Source organism: Sus scrofa, chromosome 2 (genome assembly GCF_054392235.1).
Source record: "Sus scrofa isolate SSC_HxYL_T2T_F1_AM1 chromosome 2, Sscrofa_HxYL_maternal_Yorkshire_Landrace_v2.0, whole genome shotgun sequence".
Classification (NCBI taxonomy): Eukaryota; Metazoa; Chordata; class Mammalia; order Artiodactyla; family Suidae; genus Sus; species Sus scrofa.
This window is the reverse complement of record NC_139384.1, coordinates 150,878,406-150,895,303: the sequence shown is the minus strand read 5'-3', so window position 1 is coordinate 150,895,303 and position 16,898 is coordinate 150,878,406. Positions and strand designations below refer to the sequence as shown.

At 51.3% G+C, this 16,898-nt stretch overlaps 2 protein-coding genes across 11 annotated transcripts in view; both read right to left on the bottom strand.

The window, feature by feature from the left end:
* Positions 1-265: 265 nt before the first annotated feature.
* Positions 266-6,938, bottom strand: REEP2 (receptor accessory protein 2). Of its 7 annotated transcripts, XM_021084839.2 has the most exons (9): positions 6,738-6,938; positions 5,918-6,023; positions 4,819-4,891; positions 4,458-4,534; positions 2,407-2,527; positions 2,133-2,246; positions 1,647-1,794; positions 1,424-1,554; positions 266-1,315 (listed from the first exon to the last, which is right to left on the bottom strand). In XM_021084839.2, the coding sequence occupies exons 2-9, from the start codon at positions 5,935-5,937 to the stop codon at positions 1,247-1,249; spliced, it is 753 nt and encodes a 250-aa protein (XP_020940498.1). In that variant the 5' UTR covers positions 5,938-6,023; positions 6,738-6,938; the 3' UTR covers positions 266-1,246. The 7 variants fall into 7 exon arrangements, with proteins under 7 accessions (XP_020940498.1, XP_084870848.1, XP_084870847.1 ...); XM_085014722.1 differs by lacking the exon at positions 5,918-6,023 and having other exon boundaries at positions 2,407-3,092; positions 3,881-4,534; XM_085014721.1 differs by lacking the exon at positions 5,918-6,023 and having other exon boundaries at positions 2,407-3,092; positions 4,412-4,534.
* A 1,940-nt stretch (positions 6,939-8,878) lies between these two features.
* Positions 8,879-16,898, bottom strand: part of KDM3B (lysine demethylase 3B) — a 72,257-nt gene continuing 64,237 nt past the window's right edge. For all 4 annotated transcript variants that reach the window (XM_003480917.5, XM_085014715.1, XM_085014716.1 and 1 more), the window contains 5 exons: positions 16,207-16,326; positions 14,553-14,692; positions 14,102-14,278; positions 12,796-12,930; positions 8,879-10,310 (listed from right to left, as the gene is read on the bottom strand). In XM_003480917.5, coding sequence (XP_003480965.3) covers positions 10,230-10,310; positions 12,796-12,930; positions 14,102-14,278; positions 14,553-14,692; positions 16,207-16,326 — 653 coding nt within the window. In that variant the 3' untranslated portion in view covers positions 8,879-10,229. The remainder of the gene's footprint in view (positions 10,311-12,795; positions 12,931-14,101; positions 14,279-14,552; positions 14,693-16,206; positions 16,327-16,898) is intronic.

Here is a 16,898-nt window from a genome sequence, read left to right as displayed (position 1 = left end):
GCTAGGATAACCTCCGAGGGTGAAGCCCCTAGCCCTTCTTAAGTCCTGGCCTCTCCTAGGCCCCTGGCTCTATCCTGAACCCCAAAACCATCTTCCCAGCCTGAACCCCCTCAAGCCTCTCTCTTACCTTGGAGATCAGAACTCGGGGTTCCCAGTCTGATCTCTTCCCGCTTCATCCCACGGCTGAGCCCTGCTTCTCACGTGAGGTCCTTCCCGCCTGTGGACGGGGTAGGGCAAGGACAAAGCACACAGAGGCCACCAGAAATGAGGTGCCAGAGTTTGGTTTATTGGCTCATCCAGTGCCAAAGGTCCACGGGGCACCCTCTTTCCATGGGATTGAGAGCCCCCTGGCTCCTACACGTCTTTCCCTTCCCCACACATTCCTCCTGGCCCTAATCGAAGCCACGGCAGAGGCTGGGGCAGAGTGAGGGGCAAAGGCTGGGCTCTGACAGGGGTCTGCTGACAGGGGGCCTAGTCTGCTTGGCACAGGAAGAGGACCCTGGGGGAGGAAGGTGGGCCCCAGGTGGGGGCCCCTGAGGGGGGAAAGGGTCAGCTGGCCGAGGGCGGAGGGAGTAACTGCTGGAGGGAAAGGCCTTTGCTCTGAATCCCCAGCCCTAGATCCAGAAAGAGACACACACACGCGCGCACACACACACACACAGACACACCCACACACACCCCGGACCCCACTTCTTTTCAGTGGGCACACAGCCCCCAGCTGCAGCTCTGGCCTGGCCCTCCTGGTCACTTAAGCACATACTAAGCCTCTGTCCTCCGCTCACAGCCTTGGGCCCGGAGCCCCTGCCCAGGTTCTCCGAGGCCTTCCCCGCGGCCTCCCTCTGTCACCAAGCCTTCAGGCCGGTCTCTGGTAAATCTGGGCTGTGACTGGCCCCTGACCTTGAGCCTGACCCAGGGAGAGCAGTGGGGGCCGTGTTAGGGCTTCGGACAAGGGGACGGCCACGGTCTTCAGCAAGGCACTGGGTGGGTGGGGGCAGGGCTGGAGCGGGGACAGTAGCATTCAGGCTCTGAGGCGCCTGCACCTCCTTGGGTGGCTCAGTCCTCAGCTCCGGGTCCAGCCTCTACCCTCAACCCCCACAGCAGGGCCTCCCTCCATTAATCCAAGCCCTTCCAGAGGAGCGGCCACGGGGCAGGACGGGAAACAGCCATCCAAGAGGCCCTGGGGCCCGAGGCGTGAGGGCTACTGGCACAGTGTGGAGCCGGGTCTGCAGCCTGGGGGGCTGGGGCCTCAGGCTGAGTCGCCCCCGGCGGACGTCTTCTTCTTGGGCCGGGTCTTCAGTGTCTTGGAGGCCAGTGGCTGTGGGAAGCAGGGAGCAAGGCAGAGGGCTCGGCCTGGAGCCGGGGTCCCCCACCCCCCTGCCCCGACCCCCATCTCCCCCTGCCCCGGCTCTGGCCTGGCTCTCACCTCAGCTTTGGGCACTTTTTTGATGGGTTTGGCCTTCTTAGGAGCCTTGTCTCCCGTGTCATCCTCGGAGATCTCTGTCCGGTGATCTGGCTGGTTTGGGCCTGACCTTAAACTCAGGGCAGGGTCATCTCCTGGTCAGAGGAGGAAAGAACAGGGGTCTGGCGCCTCCCCTCCCAGCCTCCTCCCCTTGCGCCCCCTGCCCAGCCCCGCGCCCTGTCTGTACCTAAGTCCTCAATGGTGTCCAGGAGGCCGCCAGGGCCGGGTCTGAGGCGGCCGTCGGGCCCCTGCAGGGGCAGCGCGTCCTCGTCCCGGATCAGGGTCAGGTCCTGCATGCTGAAGCTTCGCAGCTTCTCTGACAGCACCCCCTGGCCCTAGGGTCACCACCACGCGCCAGGAGAACCGGAGGAAGGGGCGGGGTGGAGAGAGAGGTCACTGTGGGGGACTCGGAGCTCTGCCAGTGCCCTCGCCCTGTCCCCTGGCAGCCCTGACACACTGGGGCCCTGCTTTCCCTTTGCACAGATGAGGCAACCGTGGCCTGGAGAGTGGAAGTCCCTCGGCTGGTGGGTGTCAGAGGCAGGACTGGAAGCGCAAGCCGCACAAGCCCCCAGACCTTCATGGCCTTGAGGACATGGTGGATGCAAAGGGGCCTGGCCAGGGGGACGAGATGTGTAACGGGGAGCCCCGGGGACCGGCTCTGCCCCCATCTCACCTTGGCAGCAGCCGTGACTGCGGCATTGGCGGCCAGGTTCAGACCCCTCTTGCCCACCCTCATCATGGTCTCGTAGCTCTTGTCTCGGGCCTGAGTGATGTACTCGTCGATTTCCTGGGGGGACAGAGAAAGAGGTGAGGGGGGCCCTGCCGGCCCAGGAGGCCAGTGCCCTGCCAGATCACCCACGGGGAGAGCCAGGAAGGCACGGGGCTGCAGGACCCGGCTGCCTTGACCTGAGGCAGGTGGCAGGCGAGCTTCCCTTGTTCCAACAGACCTTCTCCTTGTTGGACAGTGTCGGGTGCACGAACTTGCGGTAGAGCACGCTGGAGCCTTTGGTGTAAGGGGACAGCAGCCATATCACAAAGGCGATCTTCAGCTCAAAGTAGAAGGGAAACCTGTTGGGGGACAGAGGCTGGTGGCAGAGCCTGGGGCAGGGAGTCAGAAGGCCACTGGTCGCCCAGCCCTTGGTGCACTGGGGTCCGCATGTGGCTCAGCTGAGACTCCAAGTGGGAAGGCGGGACGTGACCCCAGCAGGATTCCCCGCAGCAGTGGCTCTCCTCAGCCTCTTCCCTCTGACGCACGACGCCCACTCCTGTGCCCCGAGGTCGACAGGAAGGCCAGCTCCCTATCCTTCCAGCTCACTCCGGGGTCCTCGCCCCTCTCTCTCTGCCCTTCCTCCCGTGAAGAAGACGGGCCTCTCCAGGTGTGCTTGGGCTCCACCCTCGCTGCCATGGTACACCCCTTGCTTTTCAGGACTTCCCTCCGTTCCCCACTGCTCCTGCTCAGGCCACACGCTCCTTTGGGTCTGCTACAGCTTCACGAAGCCCTCATCAAAATCCTTTCTTTGCCTGGGTCAAGAGGAATCTATACCCTCACTGTTCTCAATTTTTTTTTTGCTTTTTAGGGCTGCACCTGCAGCATATGGAGGTTCCCAGGCCAGGGGCCTAATCAGAGCTGCAGCTGCCAGGCTACGCCAGAGCCACAGCAATGCGGGGTCCATGCTGAGTCTGTGACCTATACCACAGCTCATGGCAACGCCAGATCCTTAACCCACTGAGGTAGGCCAGGGATCGAACCCGCATCCTCGTGGTTCCTAGTCGGATTCATTAACCACTGAGCCACGACGGGAACACCTTTTCTCAATTTTTAACCCATCGTTTTTCCCTAATCTGACTCCATTCAACTTCTTCCTCTAAAACTGTTTTTCTCAAAGGCCAGAGGCCCTTGTAGTCTATAAACACAGGGATCTTTTGTCCTCTACCTGTCTGCAAAACTCTCTTCTCTTCATTTCCAGTCTACTGTGCTGTTAGTCCTCTCTTTCAAGAGGCATTTGCTCATTCAATATTTTTTTTTTTTGCCACACCCATGACATGCAGAACTTCCTGGGCCAGGAACTGAACGCGCAGCACAATAGCGACCCCAGCCACTACAGTGATAATGCTTCATCCTTAACACACTGTGCCACAAGGGAACTCCTCAATAAACACTACTCAACACCTTCAGTGAATACACAGCTCATTCGGGCATTCTGAGTCCTCAAAGTACATATACACAGGCATTCCCGTCACGGCTCTGTGGGTTAGGAACCTGACTAGTATCCATGAGGATATGAGTTTGATCCCTGTACTCACTCAGTGGGTTAAGGATCTGGCATTGCCGTGAGCTGTGGTGTAAGTCACAGACGTGGCTCGGATCCCAATTTGCTGTGGCTGTGGTGCAGGCTGGCAGCTGCAGCTCCGATTCGACACCTAGCCCGGAATTTCCATATGCCACAGGAGTGGCCCTAAAAGAGAAAAAAAAACTTTTTAAGAAAAGGAACTCTTAAAAAAAAAAAAAAAAGGACACATACATATACAGAGCCCAAGAGTGCCTGGGAAAATGCCTTTGAAATACAGGCATCCAAAGTTTTTAAGACCGACTCTTATGCCTATTTTCCAAATAGGGAAACTAAGGCCTAGAAAACTGAACTGCCCCAGGTCACGGTAAGTCTGGCAGAAGCAGGTTTCCTGAATTCTCCTGTGGTTCTTTGGCTACCGCCAGAAAGAAATGGGAGGGTTATGCCTGCTCTCATTCTGCTGATCCAGATAGGACTGGATGGAGGCTGGGGGTCAACGCAGTCAAGCCGGAGGTGATCCACAAGCACGGAGGCCCCAGCCGGCTAGGGGAATGGGCTACACCCCTTTGTTGTGCCAGGGCCCATGGAACTGTCGGGGGATTCAACCTTGAGGGAGTCCACCCTGGGGCTCGGGCTTCGGTTTGGTTGGCGGTATAGAAAATGCAGGGACCCTGGCTCTTGAGAGGCAGGGAGGGGATGCTGGACCTCACCAAGAGAGCACGATATCTGTGAGGGTCTCAGCCGTGGTGAAGAAGGCAAAGACGATCCAGTACATCATCCACTTCACCTGCAGGTACAGAGGGTGTGTTAGCGGGGTGCCGGCGGGGACACCCAGACTCCACCTCCGCCTGCCAGCCATGCTGGAGGTGCTGTGGGGGGCACTCAGGACCTCAGCTGTGCCTGTGCACCGCGCCGGGGCTGGGGGAAAGGAACACACAGGGGCTCCCCTGACCCAGGTCTCAGGAGTGCTGACCACATCAGTGCACAGTCATCCCTATCTGTCATGTGGCCCACGGTCCTCCCCCTCCCTGCCGTGTGGGTCGAGGGCGGGATGAAAGGTCAGACACTCACATATTCCTTCACGTTTTTCGTCTTCACGGCCTTGTAGGAAGAATAGGCGGGGTACAGGGTGCCAAAGATGAGCCTAGGGAGGCAGGCATGGTTACTGGGCCCCTTGGCCAAGGGCAGTGGCCTCTCCCTCCCAGCTCTGCATCAGTCTCTGGGGAGGGAAGGGGAGGAGGGACAGCACTCCCAAGTGCCACACCAGCTGGATCCCTGAACTCAGGTCAGGGCTTAAGGTCAGAGTAAAGCCTGAGGTGATCCGCAACCAGAGGCCCCAGCCGGTGCCAGCGTGATGCCTCATACCCCTTTGTTATTCAGGTTTTGTCCAACAGAAAGGCCCAGAGGCCAGAGGGCCCTCTGAGGCCGCTGCAGCCCTGATCCACACATCACAGGGAGTGGGGTGGGCTCACTGCCACGGAGTGTCTTCCTTCTCCAGGCACCACACCCACTGACACCTAGCTGCCCTTACCCTCCACCTCCCTGCCTCAGAGCCAAGCTGAGAAGGGCCAGGGCTGCAAGGGAAGCTGACAGCACCTAACAGGGCGCTCCACCTGGCGGTCAAAGGTGCCACTGTAGCCTGCTTCCCTGGGGACCCGGGGAGCAGAGGGCACAGGGGCAGGAGGCCCTGAGAGAGGCAGAGATTTACTCCCCCATGGAAATACTTTTGGGAATAGGCTCGGGGGAGTGCGCTGGGCTAGAGGTCCTGGCTAGAGTGGCATCTGCTGGTGATTCCCTCAGAGACCACACAGGACCAAGTGAGGGAGGGAGAGGACTGATGCCCCTCGGGGCACTCATTCAGACAGAAGAGAAGCAGCCACTCCGAAGGCCACATGGAGGTCTGAGGGCCCTGCCTTCCCTCTAGGGTGGGATCCGGGAGAGGCAGGAGGGAGACTCTGGTGGGTCTAGGGAAGCCAGAACACAAGCACATGACAGCACTGAATGAGAAGGTGACAGCAGGGAGGGGATTCTGGGCCGGCAGGCCCTCATGGTAGAGGCTGGGGGGCAGGGTCATGAGCTGAGGCAGGGGTTGCCTGAGGCCCACGTGTTGCCCCTGGCCGCCCAGCCCCTTGACAATGTGTGGGTACTGCCTGTTCCCACACAGACTTGCCTCACTGAGGCAGGATACATCCGAAATGGCCCGTGGAGATGGGGTGGCGGGCGGAATCCTCAAGGACAAAGCCTGCAGTTGTGGGAGCAAGGTTCCCTCCTGGAGCCTGGGGGAGGTGGTGGGGACATAGCTGGCAGCCTGGAATGAAGGCCACCTAACAGCCTCCCTCCGCAGCTTTCACAACCCCAGGCTGAGCACACACATCCTCTCCCAGGTGCCTCCCACACTTTGTCCTCCAACCATCTCTGCTTTCCAGAGCCCGGCCGCCCTGGGGGCCTCCCTGTGCCCTCACTCAGTCTCCTGACAGTCAGTGGAAGAAGGAGGGGAAACCAGGCCCTTTGGAGGAGCCAGGGCTGCCATGGCCCTACGCTATGGAATGAGGACGCCCTGCCTCGCTCCCCGCTCCTCCGGTAGCCCTCTCCCCCAGGGAGATGGGAGCCCAGGTCTGAGGAGCTCGTCCAGCCCAGATCTGCTACGTGGGGAAGCGGACATACCATCTCCCCTCGTCAATCAAGCCGTGCCGCCCAGCTCCCGGGATGAGGGAGGATGAAGGAGCAGGAAAATTAAAAATAAAAGGGGTGGGAAGCCAGGCCTGCCATGCTCCTCTAACATTTTCCCCCTCCGGTCCTGGGTCCTACACCGTCATGTCTCGAGGACCCCAAATAGGGACGATGTGCCTTTAGGTGAGTCTGCTGTGTGAAGCCACAGAGAGGTCCTCTCCGGGCTTCAATATCCCTCAACCCCCATCCTTACCGCCCCATCCCCCCTCCAAACGGCCGCGCCCCGCCACCGCCACCGCCACCCCCGCAGCCGCACTCACACCACCAGGCGAGAGATGATCCAGGACACCATGGCGGGGCCGCGCGGGGCGCGGGGCGCGGACCCGGCCCCGGCCAAGGATGTAGCTGCCGGAGGCCCAGCGGCGGCGGCAGCAGGAGCCGCAGTAGCAGCAGCACCCGCAGCAGCAGCCGCCGCGGGGGCCGCGGAGCGCCGAGCCGCCGCCGTTAAAGGGGAGGTCCCTGCCGCAGCGGCGGGCCGTGGGCGGCGGCGGCGGCTCTTAAAGGGGAGGCCGCGGCCGCGCGGCGGCGGCGGCGGCGCGCCCCCCTGCACCTGCTGTGGCCGGGCATGCGCCTTTGACCCTCAGCGCCCTGCCTTCCTCTAATCTCTTGTTCACCTTGCTTGGGTTCCAAGCCCAGGGTTCAGGTGTTCGGAGGCCTTCAGACTTCCATCCTGACATCCTGACCCTCCTCCTGTCCTACCCATATCAGGCTAAAGGACTTAAACATCCCACGGGGAATAACAGCTATGGCTTAGTGCTTACTGTGTGCCAGGGCCTGTGTGCTAAGATCTTCAAGTGCGTTATTTATGTGACTATCCTATAAGGCAGAGGTTGTAATTATCCTCATTTTGAAGATAAGACAATGGGAAGCATAGGGAGGTTCAAGAATTTGCTGGGGATCACAAAACCACTAAGTCATGCTGTTAAGGTAGGAACTCCAGAAGTCCACGAAACAGGCTACTTCTCCCAGCTGCTGACTAGCAAACCCTCCTCCCCCACCGCAGGCCATCAAGACACCCACCCAGGAATTCCTGAAGTCAAAGGTATAGGGGCATCTGTCCACCCCGCCATCACCAGTCACTCCAGTTGTAGGAAGACCTGACACAGTCCCCAGTGTGATTTCTTTTAGGTTGTCAGTTCCTAAGCTTTGTAGGGGAACAAACCTTTTGCTCTCGAGGTGGATACCCTGGGACAAGGGAATCACCCTCTTAGTAAAGAGAGGCTGGGAGAGAGGCCTAGGGTCTAGGTAGGTGTGAATCCAGGGGCTCCAGTTCCACCCCCATCAGCAAGAACCGGTGCCAGTGGATGGCCTAATTCTGAATACATTTATATCCAGAATGTAGGCTAGCCTGCCTCCTGATTTTCACCAAAGCAACAAAGCTCCAGCAACCTCTGTAACCCCCCTTCCCCCGCTGCTTTTTTTTCCTGTCCGCATTTCAAAGCTTCTGCATTCTTTATGTCAAGGTGTAATCCTCTGATGATCACAGAATAACCCGTGCCCATCCTGGCTGAAAGGACACGCTCAGAACTCTATTTCACTTATGGCCTTATTCAAACTCAGTATCCTTGAACCACACAATGGTCTATTTCCACCCTGATAATTGTATTTCCAGGCTCTAAACATTTTGGAAGATGTTTTTTTCCAACAGGATCCAGAGGAGCAGCCTCTGGTGACCCTTCTTGCTATTCTTTACAGCTTCCTCTTCAAAAGGCCTTCTCTAATTGGAACGTAGCCTGTCCTCACCCCTTAGGCCACTTGAATTGCTGCTTGATAAACAAGAATAAATCCTCTCTGGGCCTTCTTCTACCAACCCTGAGGTGGATCTAGGGCCACATGATTCACAGGTGGGCAAGGAGGCCTCTTGCTTTGAGGAGCCCTGCCACAATTGCCCAAAGCTTTGCACAAGCCATTCCCTAAGGCCATTTCCCCAGACTGCTCCAGGAAGGGAGGAACCCACAGTTCCCACAGAGCAAAACCAATGGGAAGCCTATCTTTGCTCCTATCCTCTAACTTACGCAGCATCATCCCCTCATCCCCAAGCCCTCAAACCACAATGACCTGGCACTTCCCTTTCCCAACTGGGCACAGATCCAGGAAGCAAAGTGTAATAATTGGATGCAGCAATGTAGTGATGATATGTAAATGAACCATCCTCCACCTCCAATCCTCTCCTTAACCTGGCCCTGCTTTTAATTTTTATTTATTATTAATTTTTAATTTTTTTTGGCCACGCCCAAGACACGTGGAAGTTCCCAGGCCAGGGATCCAAACTGCACCACAGCCGTAACTAGAGCCACAGCAGTGACAACATCGGATCCTTAACCCGTTGAGCCACCTGGGAACTCTGTGGCCCTGCTTTTTAGAATGGCTGGCACAGGAAGAATTTAGTCCACTACAAACAGATTTGTTAGATTTTTAATAAGAACATGGAAATCCCAATCAGCCCTTCAACAAAATTAAAATACAGAAAGTGAAATTAAAAGTATTCTACAGTAAATGACTTTTATTAAAAAAAAAAAAAAAGTAACTGTGAACATATAAACAAGCCTGCAGGGCACTACAGTACAGCTGGGAAGAAGATAGATACATTTTCCAATGTACCTATGCGCCAATGAACTCCATCATTTTCAAAGAAATTCTTAATAAAACTCCACTGAGTTGGAAAGTTTTGCTGAAAATATTTTTGGACCAAAAAACCCCCCAAAACAAAAAGCCTCATGAAGGAAAGCAAACTTTCCTCTGCATTTGGAACCATTAAGAGGAGTTCCAAGGGAACGCTGGTAATAGGTGGAAATAGTTCCTGGAGTCACCAGTGTGTGTAGGCATGGAACACACCACAGATCAGACACGACAAAGTTCTTTCGCAAGACTGCTGTTCCCTCAAGATAAGATTGAAATGGGAGAAGGAAAATAAAAGAACCTTAAAAAGCCAATTCTTTTAAATTCTGCTTTGGCTGATTTTTGTGCTATAATGGGCAGTTGATTTCTAAAAATCTTATTTCTTCAAAGAGTTTTATTGAAAGGAAGACTAAATGTAATGTGCCTTTCCTCATAATCCAGGAAAACAACTGTGGTATTTCAAAAATTCTAAAAATATCTACTTTCATGAAATAGTAACTATTTCACTACAAACCTATATTTCACTAAAATACACACGCTTCCTAATCCTGGAGCCTCCTGGGAAAAGCAGTGGATCCTCCCTGGGTCTTTTAAGACTCCAGTGCTCAGGGGAGAGGTGGCGGGGAATGGCTTCACCTGGCTCCTGGGATGGGCTGTTGTCAGAGGCTGTGTGCAGAGACACTGTCAGGCTTCCACCAGGCGTGGCTACGCAGTTAACCCCCGCTTGCACCAGCTGCGTGATTCCCCTACCTCCAAACACATTCCCACTTAACTAGGCACGAAATAGAAAGAAAAGAAGGGTGTGCCCACGTTCCTGGCTCCATGAACCTCAGATCACGAGAATGTGCAGGAAAGCCCAGCGATGTTCAGGCAATTCAGAGTCCCAAAAGGCCACAGGATGGGGATGTGGCGCCCTCGGCTTGGAGTCTGAAACTGTGTGTGTGAACAGTGCGACTTTCCTGTGTCAACCTTCAGTGTTGAGGCAGCGTAGAAAAGAGTGGCTGGAGAGTTTGTAATACTGACCACACTGGCTCCAAGTGAAGGACCTCTGCTCCAGCAGAGAACCTGCCGTTCCCTGTATGTGTTGTGAGTGAAAGACCTGCTTCGCAGGGGAGTCTGGAATCGCTCCACGCCTAAGACCTTGCCAGTTTGGATTCGTGAGCCTTGAGGGTGCCAACAGCATCTTTCACTGCGTGATAAATGATGTTCTTCACCTGGAGAGAGCAATCAGCAGAATCAGTTCATGGCAGCCACATACTGTGTTCTGCAAATGGACATGTGTGTTCTGTACTGACTAAGGGCCTCCTGATTAGTGAGGAAAGCCTCACCCAGCCAGTACTGCATCTTTTCCAAATCAATCCCATAGATGATTTACAAGTCACAGAGGATATATAGTTCTACATTCAAAAGAGAAAAATGAAATCATTTGAAAGGCTAGATAATCCCCATCCTCTATGTGCCTACTGTGTGCTGGCCACCACTGCTAAGCTCTTTATGTGGACTCTCATTTCATCTTTACCGTAATCTTCTCAGATAGATTCTATTGCTATCCCCATTTTACAGATGAGAACTGAAGTTCCATGGTTAAGAATCCTATAACTAATAAGAACCGCACCAAAACAGAGTTCCCGTTCTGGCGCAGCGGGAATGAATCCAATTAGTAACCATGACATTGGGAGTTCGATCCCTGGCCTCGATCAGTGGGTTAATAAGAATGCACTAAAATGGCAGGGCAGAGATAGGATTTACTGGGTGTTTTCCCCTTTTGTGCTTATATGTATTTTCTAATTTGTCTACAAGGAACACATACAACATGTGAAGTAGGAAGATACAGTAAAAGTTATTACAATCAACTTAACGGGCTAAGGACAGTTTTAGATCAACATGATGATTATTTCTGAGGAGGTGGAATGGGGAGGGTTATGACGGAGGCTTCGATAAGGTCACTGTTCTATATGTGTATGTGTGGTACGTACGTGATGCTTCATTTCTTAAAATGAGTGATAGGCACACAAGCCCCCTTATGCTATTCTCTATTACATTTTTTGTATTAACTCAGCAAATATTTATTTACTGAGTATCTACTCTGTGTGAGACACTGTGCTAGGGAAAAGCAGTGAATAAACCAGTAAAATCCTTGTCCTCATGGAGCTTAAATAGCTTATGTCCTAGTACGGGTAGAAAGACAACATAATTAGATGGTGAAAAGTAGTACAGAAAAAAATAAGGCACTGACAGAGGATTGAGAAGTGACATGTGACAAGTAGAGACCTAACGGAGCTGGGGTCTGAAATACGTATGTCTGGAGTTTCTGTTGTGGCTTAGTGGGTTAAGAACTCGATGTAATTATCTGTGAGGATGCGGGCTGGATCCCTGGCCTCACTCAGTAGGTTAAGGATCCAGTGTTGCTGCAAGCTGCAGCACAGGTGGCAGATGTGGCTTGGATCTGGTGTTGCTGTGGTGTAGGCCTCAGCTGCAGCTCCAATTGGACCCCAGCCCAGGAACTTCCAGATGCTGCAAGTTCAGCTATAAAAAAAAAAGAAAAAGAAAGAAAGATGTATACCTACTTGCATTATATCTATAATATCAATGAAATCTATGTATCAATGCAATTGTGCTTTGTATAAGAGCTTTATGGTTGAAATGTTCCATAATTTTGAAAAAGGAATAGCTAAACAGATCAGACTTGGGTTAATGACTAAATCTACCAGCAATCAAGAAAAATCTCCAACCTCATGGGTCACTGACTAAAGATACACCCGAGCCATAGGCATGATGAGGAAAACAGGCCCACATGAGAGGCCGGGGGAGTGCCTATTCACATTGCTGAAGTTCTGCCTGGGGAATCTTGCTTCTTTATTCTTTGTCTTTTGTTTTTATTTTTAGTGTTACTAAAGCATCCAAGTGTATTAACAATGAAATTCTGCCCTTAAAGTTCCAATCTATTTCTGAGCAGAAGAAAACCTAATCTGATTGTCTAGCTTGGATCTGTAAGAGGGAAGATCTGTCTTAGGGACAGGGATTACAGTCTCTGGCAGGGCTCTAAGGAACTGAGAGTGTGCTGTGAGAAGCAGCTTGGGGGAAACAGGCTTAGAACACAAAGCCACAGTGCTTTTCCCATCTGACTGAGAGGTCAGTCTAGTCAGTTACTAATAGTGAAACACTGTATTTTCCAGGGGCAGAGAAACAGAAAACTGGAAGCAATTAGGTTAAAAGATTAATATTCTCTAAAAGCAAATCTGAAAAGGATCCATTAAGTATTTCCTGGAGAGGCGTTCCTGTCGTGGCTCAGCAGAAACGAATCTGACTAGGATCCATGAGAATGCAGGTTCAATCCCTGGCCTTGCTCAGGGAGTTAAGGATCTGAGGCTGCTGTGAGCTGTGGTATAGGTCGAAGACACAGCTTGGATCCTGAGTTGTTGTAGCTGTGGTGTAGGCCTGCGGCCACAGCTCGGATTCGACCCCTAGCCTGGGAACTTCCATGTGCTATGGGTGCAGCCCTAAAAAGACAAAAAAAAAAAAAAAAAAAAAAAAGTCCTCCTGGAGAGAGGACTGCATATCCCAGACATGGTCCCTTTAACCGTCTCTTCACAGTTATAATGCCCTGATAATATCCTCAGAAAGCAGAATGTGTTTCCTGTCTATGTAGCCTAGTGATAGAAGAGGAAACCGGGTGGGGGTGGAGGAGGAGTTACTTACCTGCAGTTTATCCTCATGGTTTGTATGAGTGTTAGAGAGATGCCTGAATTCCTGTGTCAGGCGAAAACAGTGCTTTACGTGTTCTGGAGATACAAAGTCTTCTGCTACTTTTATGCAACTATATAGATTATGCACCTGGGAGAGGAAAAGTACAAAGGCAAACTTCATGCATTAGAGATTCACTAACACATAGAAACTGTCCATCATACAGTTAAAATAACCCCAAACTTTAGAAATACTTCTAAATTCCATTTTTATAAAAACAACAAAAGCAGAAGAATTATAAGCATAAATTTATAAACAAAAATGTATCTACACAGAAAAGGATCTGGAAACTTAACAGCAGGCTACTTCTGGGGAAGGCAGGATGGGGGGTTGAAAAGGGATAGGGCAGGAGTTCTCTTGTGCCACAGCGGGTTAAGGACTTGGTGTTGTCACTGCAGCGACTTGTCGCTGCTGTGGCTGGCGTTTGATCCCTGGCCTGGGAATTTTTGCATGCTGCAGGTGTGGCCAAAAAAGAAGAAGAAGAAAAGGGATAAGGGCGTAGGGAGCTGAACTGAGATTTTTACCTTTTCTTTAATAGTCTCTCTTTAAAAAAATTTTTTTGCCTTTTATTTATTTATTTATTTATTTATTTTTTAAAGGGCTGCACCCATAGCATATAGAGGTTCCCAGGCTAGGGGTCAAAATGAGCTACAGCTGCCAGCCTATACCACAGCCACAACACCACCAGATGTAAGCCACGTCTGGGACCTACACCACAGCTCTCGGTAATGCCGGATTCTCAACCCACTAATCGAGGCCAGGGATGGAACCTGCAACCTCATGGTTCCTAGTTGGATTTGTTTCCACTGTGCCACAGTGAACTTCCTCTCTTTAAAAAAATCTTTAAACGAGCATTTAAAATTACATAGGAGTTCCTGTTATGGCGCAGTGGGAATTAATCCATGAAGATGCGGTTTCGATCCCCAGCCTTGCTCAGTGGGTCACAGATCCGGCGCTGCTGTGAGCTGTGGTGTAGGTTGCAGATGAGGCTTGGATCTGACAGTTGCTGTGGTTGTGGTGTAGGCCAGTGGCTATAGCTCTGATTTGACTCCTAGCCTGAGAACTTCCATATGCTGTGGGTTCGGCCCTAAAAAAAGGACAAAAAAAATTACATGGAAGAAAATTAAAAAGCAAAAAATAAGCTGCAGTTTAAGAGCAATCACTCTAAGTCAACAATCTACATCTATTGCCAGATAAGCAAGAGAATGAGAAATAAGGAAACTATGGGAATTGTGGACTCCCATGCCCCGTTGGAACCTACCTGGTGTGGGGCTCCAGCAGGTATGAAGACAGCATCTCCCAGGAACTGAACAATGGCCCAGCCTTGCACACCATATTCCTCGTAGAGCCGTTTACGCAGGGTCTGGTCCAAGTACCAACTTTGGTCATGAATTGGATCATGATCAGGGGGATTCTCCTGGCCTTGCTCTTCTCCAACCTGAAGCCATAATCAAACCCCAAAGATGGAAAGATCAATAAATACAAAGATTAACAGCATAAATCCAACCTGCTACCGTAATGTTGCTAGTAGACCAAAGCTTCTACTTTATTCTATTCAATGTCCTCTTGAGTGTGGATTCATCCCTCTGGGGAATTTCGACAAAGGGCACAGATCTTTTACGCCAAGAGATTTCACATGAGAAACCCTAGGCAGGCCGTCTCAGCATCCCCGGACCCTTGATCTGTGAGCTAGAGCCCACCCAGGGGCATACCTTTCGGAGCAGCTCCCGGATCTTCTCTGCATCCTTGGCTGCATAGATGTGCCACAAAGCACCAGGTTTCTCCTTTCCATCATGAATCCTCTGCTTGGTCACCTCATCAGCATCTCCCTCGTCAATTGTCTTCAGTACCTCTGAAAAGAGCAAAATGACACTTTGCAATGTAACCAACTATTTCAGTACCTCTGAGTGAAGCAAAATGTCCAGTTCATCAAGTTTAGTCTCCACTATTCTCCATCTCTGTGAAGTGATACAAGGTAAAAATCAAAGAACCAATTTTCACATTGGTCTAAGCTTCCTACACATTAGAAGAGCAACCTTATTAAGGACTTGGCGTTGCTGTGAGCTGTGGTGTGGGTCGAAGATGCAGCTTGGATCCCGCGTTGCTGTGGCTCTGGTGTAGGCCGGTGGCTACAGCTCTGATTAGACCGCTAGCCTGGGAACCTCCATATGCCAAGGGAGTGGCTCAAGAAAAGGCAAAAAGACCAAAAAAAAAAAAAAGAAAGGAAGAGCAACCCTAATCTTCCTTTCTTTTTTTTTTTTTTGTCTTTTTAGCTATTTCTTGGGCCGCTCCCGCGGCATACGGAGGTTCCCAGGCTAGGGGTCGAATCGGAGCTGTAGCCACAGGCCTATGCCAGAGCCACAGCAACGCAGGATCCGAGCCGAGTCTGCAACCTACACCACAGCTCACGGCAACGCCGGATCTTTAACCCACTGAGCTAGGGCAGGGACCGAACCCGCAACCTCATGGTTCCTAGTCGGATTCGTTAACCACTGCGCCACGACGGGAACTCCTAATCTTCCTTTCTTAATAGAGACTCAGCAATTTTTGCAGGTACATTTTTCCTTTAAAACATACTTCTTGCTCCAACTGTGTGGCCATATCTTATGTTCGAACTGCAGGTTATTTCCTGCTATAAGCAGATGGACTGTATACTTTCCTAAGACCTCTTCAAACTCTAGGATCCTGTGGACGTAAGGCCATGAAGAATAAAGCTTCTCTGGTCAGTTAAGAGGGTTGGCTTCTAATCCATGTCTGCTATAACCCTTTAAAGGATAGCACAGTTGAAAGATCTGCAGGTGTGTGTAGCATCAAAAGCAAATATGTAATTGGCACATTGTAAATCAACTACACTTTAATGGAAAAAAAAAAAAAGCAGGTGTGTGGCAGGAAATATATCAAAGTAATGATATTGATTATCCCTGAACCTTGTGATACTGAGTTATTTTCTTCTTTAATATTTTCCATTTTCTAAAACTTCCGTAATGAATACGTATTAGTTCTGCACTGAGATAGCAGAGAGTGCAAACACAGCAAAATATCACTTTTATGCTTCATGTCTGTGCAAACAATCTACTTTATCACCTGTCACCCACAGCTGAACTGGCTGATGGACCAAATAGGCTGGTTTGCCCTTTCTTCTTTATTCCCTCTCTTTGTGATGCTACACAGTGTAAAGGGCAGCAGTCCCAGAAAGAGAATAACTCTGGTCAAAGATACACAAGTACCACTCTTCTCGCTACAATCATCCCTTTGTCTGGGCACTTGCTGTGCATCACGCCTGGCAGAAATTTAAGAAAAAGCCACTGACCCTGACTGAGAAGACATCCTTTACCCTCCTGAAGCACCGCGTTCTAGAAATCATACCTTCGTCATGAGCACCCTCGCCGATGGGGATCCCAACATACACCATCACATTAACTGCATCAGACACATCTAAGTGAAGATTTGTTGTGCCAACTCTTCTATCTTCTGCTGTTATCAAGCCTAAAGGTAAAAGGAAAATATGCAAGGTGAAAAGGCAGAATTCTGAAGAATCCACATAGACCCTACAAATGAAAACTTATTTTTTGTTTGTTTTTTGCTTTTTACGGCCACACCTGCAGCATATGGAAGTTTCCAGGCTAGCGGTCAGCAGCTACAGCTGCTGGCCTACACCACAGCCACAGCCACATGGGATCTGAGCCGCATCTTCGGCCAACACCAAAGCTCAAGGCAATGCTGTATCTTATCTTAACCCACTGAGCAAGGCCAGGGATCGAATTTGCATCCTCATGAATACTAGTCGAGTTCCCACCCTCATGGATACTAATCGAGTTTGTTACCACCGAGCCACAACGGGAACTCCTCAAAGATGTTCTTAAATGAGTAATATTGGGAGAATGAAGGATATTTATGTATCAGTAAATCATTCCACTCATCTCTTTCGTAGTATTTTGAGCCCAGCTGACCCTATGATTAGTTTTGGCCTTTGAACCAACTCCGTCCCCTAAAATGACCTCTCCTTCAAAAGTGACACAGACATGGGCAGCATCATGGACAGTTAAATGAAGCTTGGC

Bases quoted from the DNA above. Each gene is read 5' to 3' on its own strand.
- REEP2 (XM_013995145.3), bottom strand. From the start codon at position 6,769: ATGGTGTCCTGGATCATCTCTCGCCTGGTGGT. The intron at 2,247-2,406 runs GTCTGTTGGAAC...CTGTCCCCCCAG, and splicing joins CACTGTCCAACAAGGAGAAG to GAAATCGACGAGTACATCAC. The intron at 1,555-1,646 runs GTACAGACAGGG...TCCTCTGACCAG, and splicing joins GGACACCATTGAGGACTTAG to GAGATGACCCTGCCCTGAGT.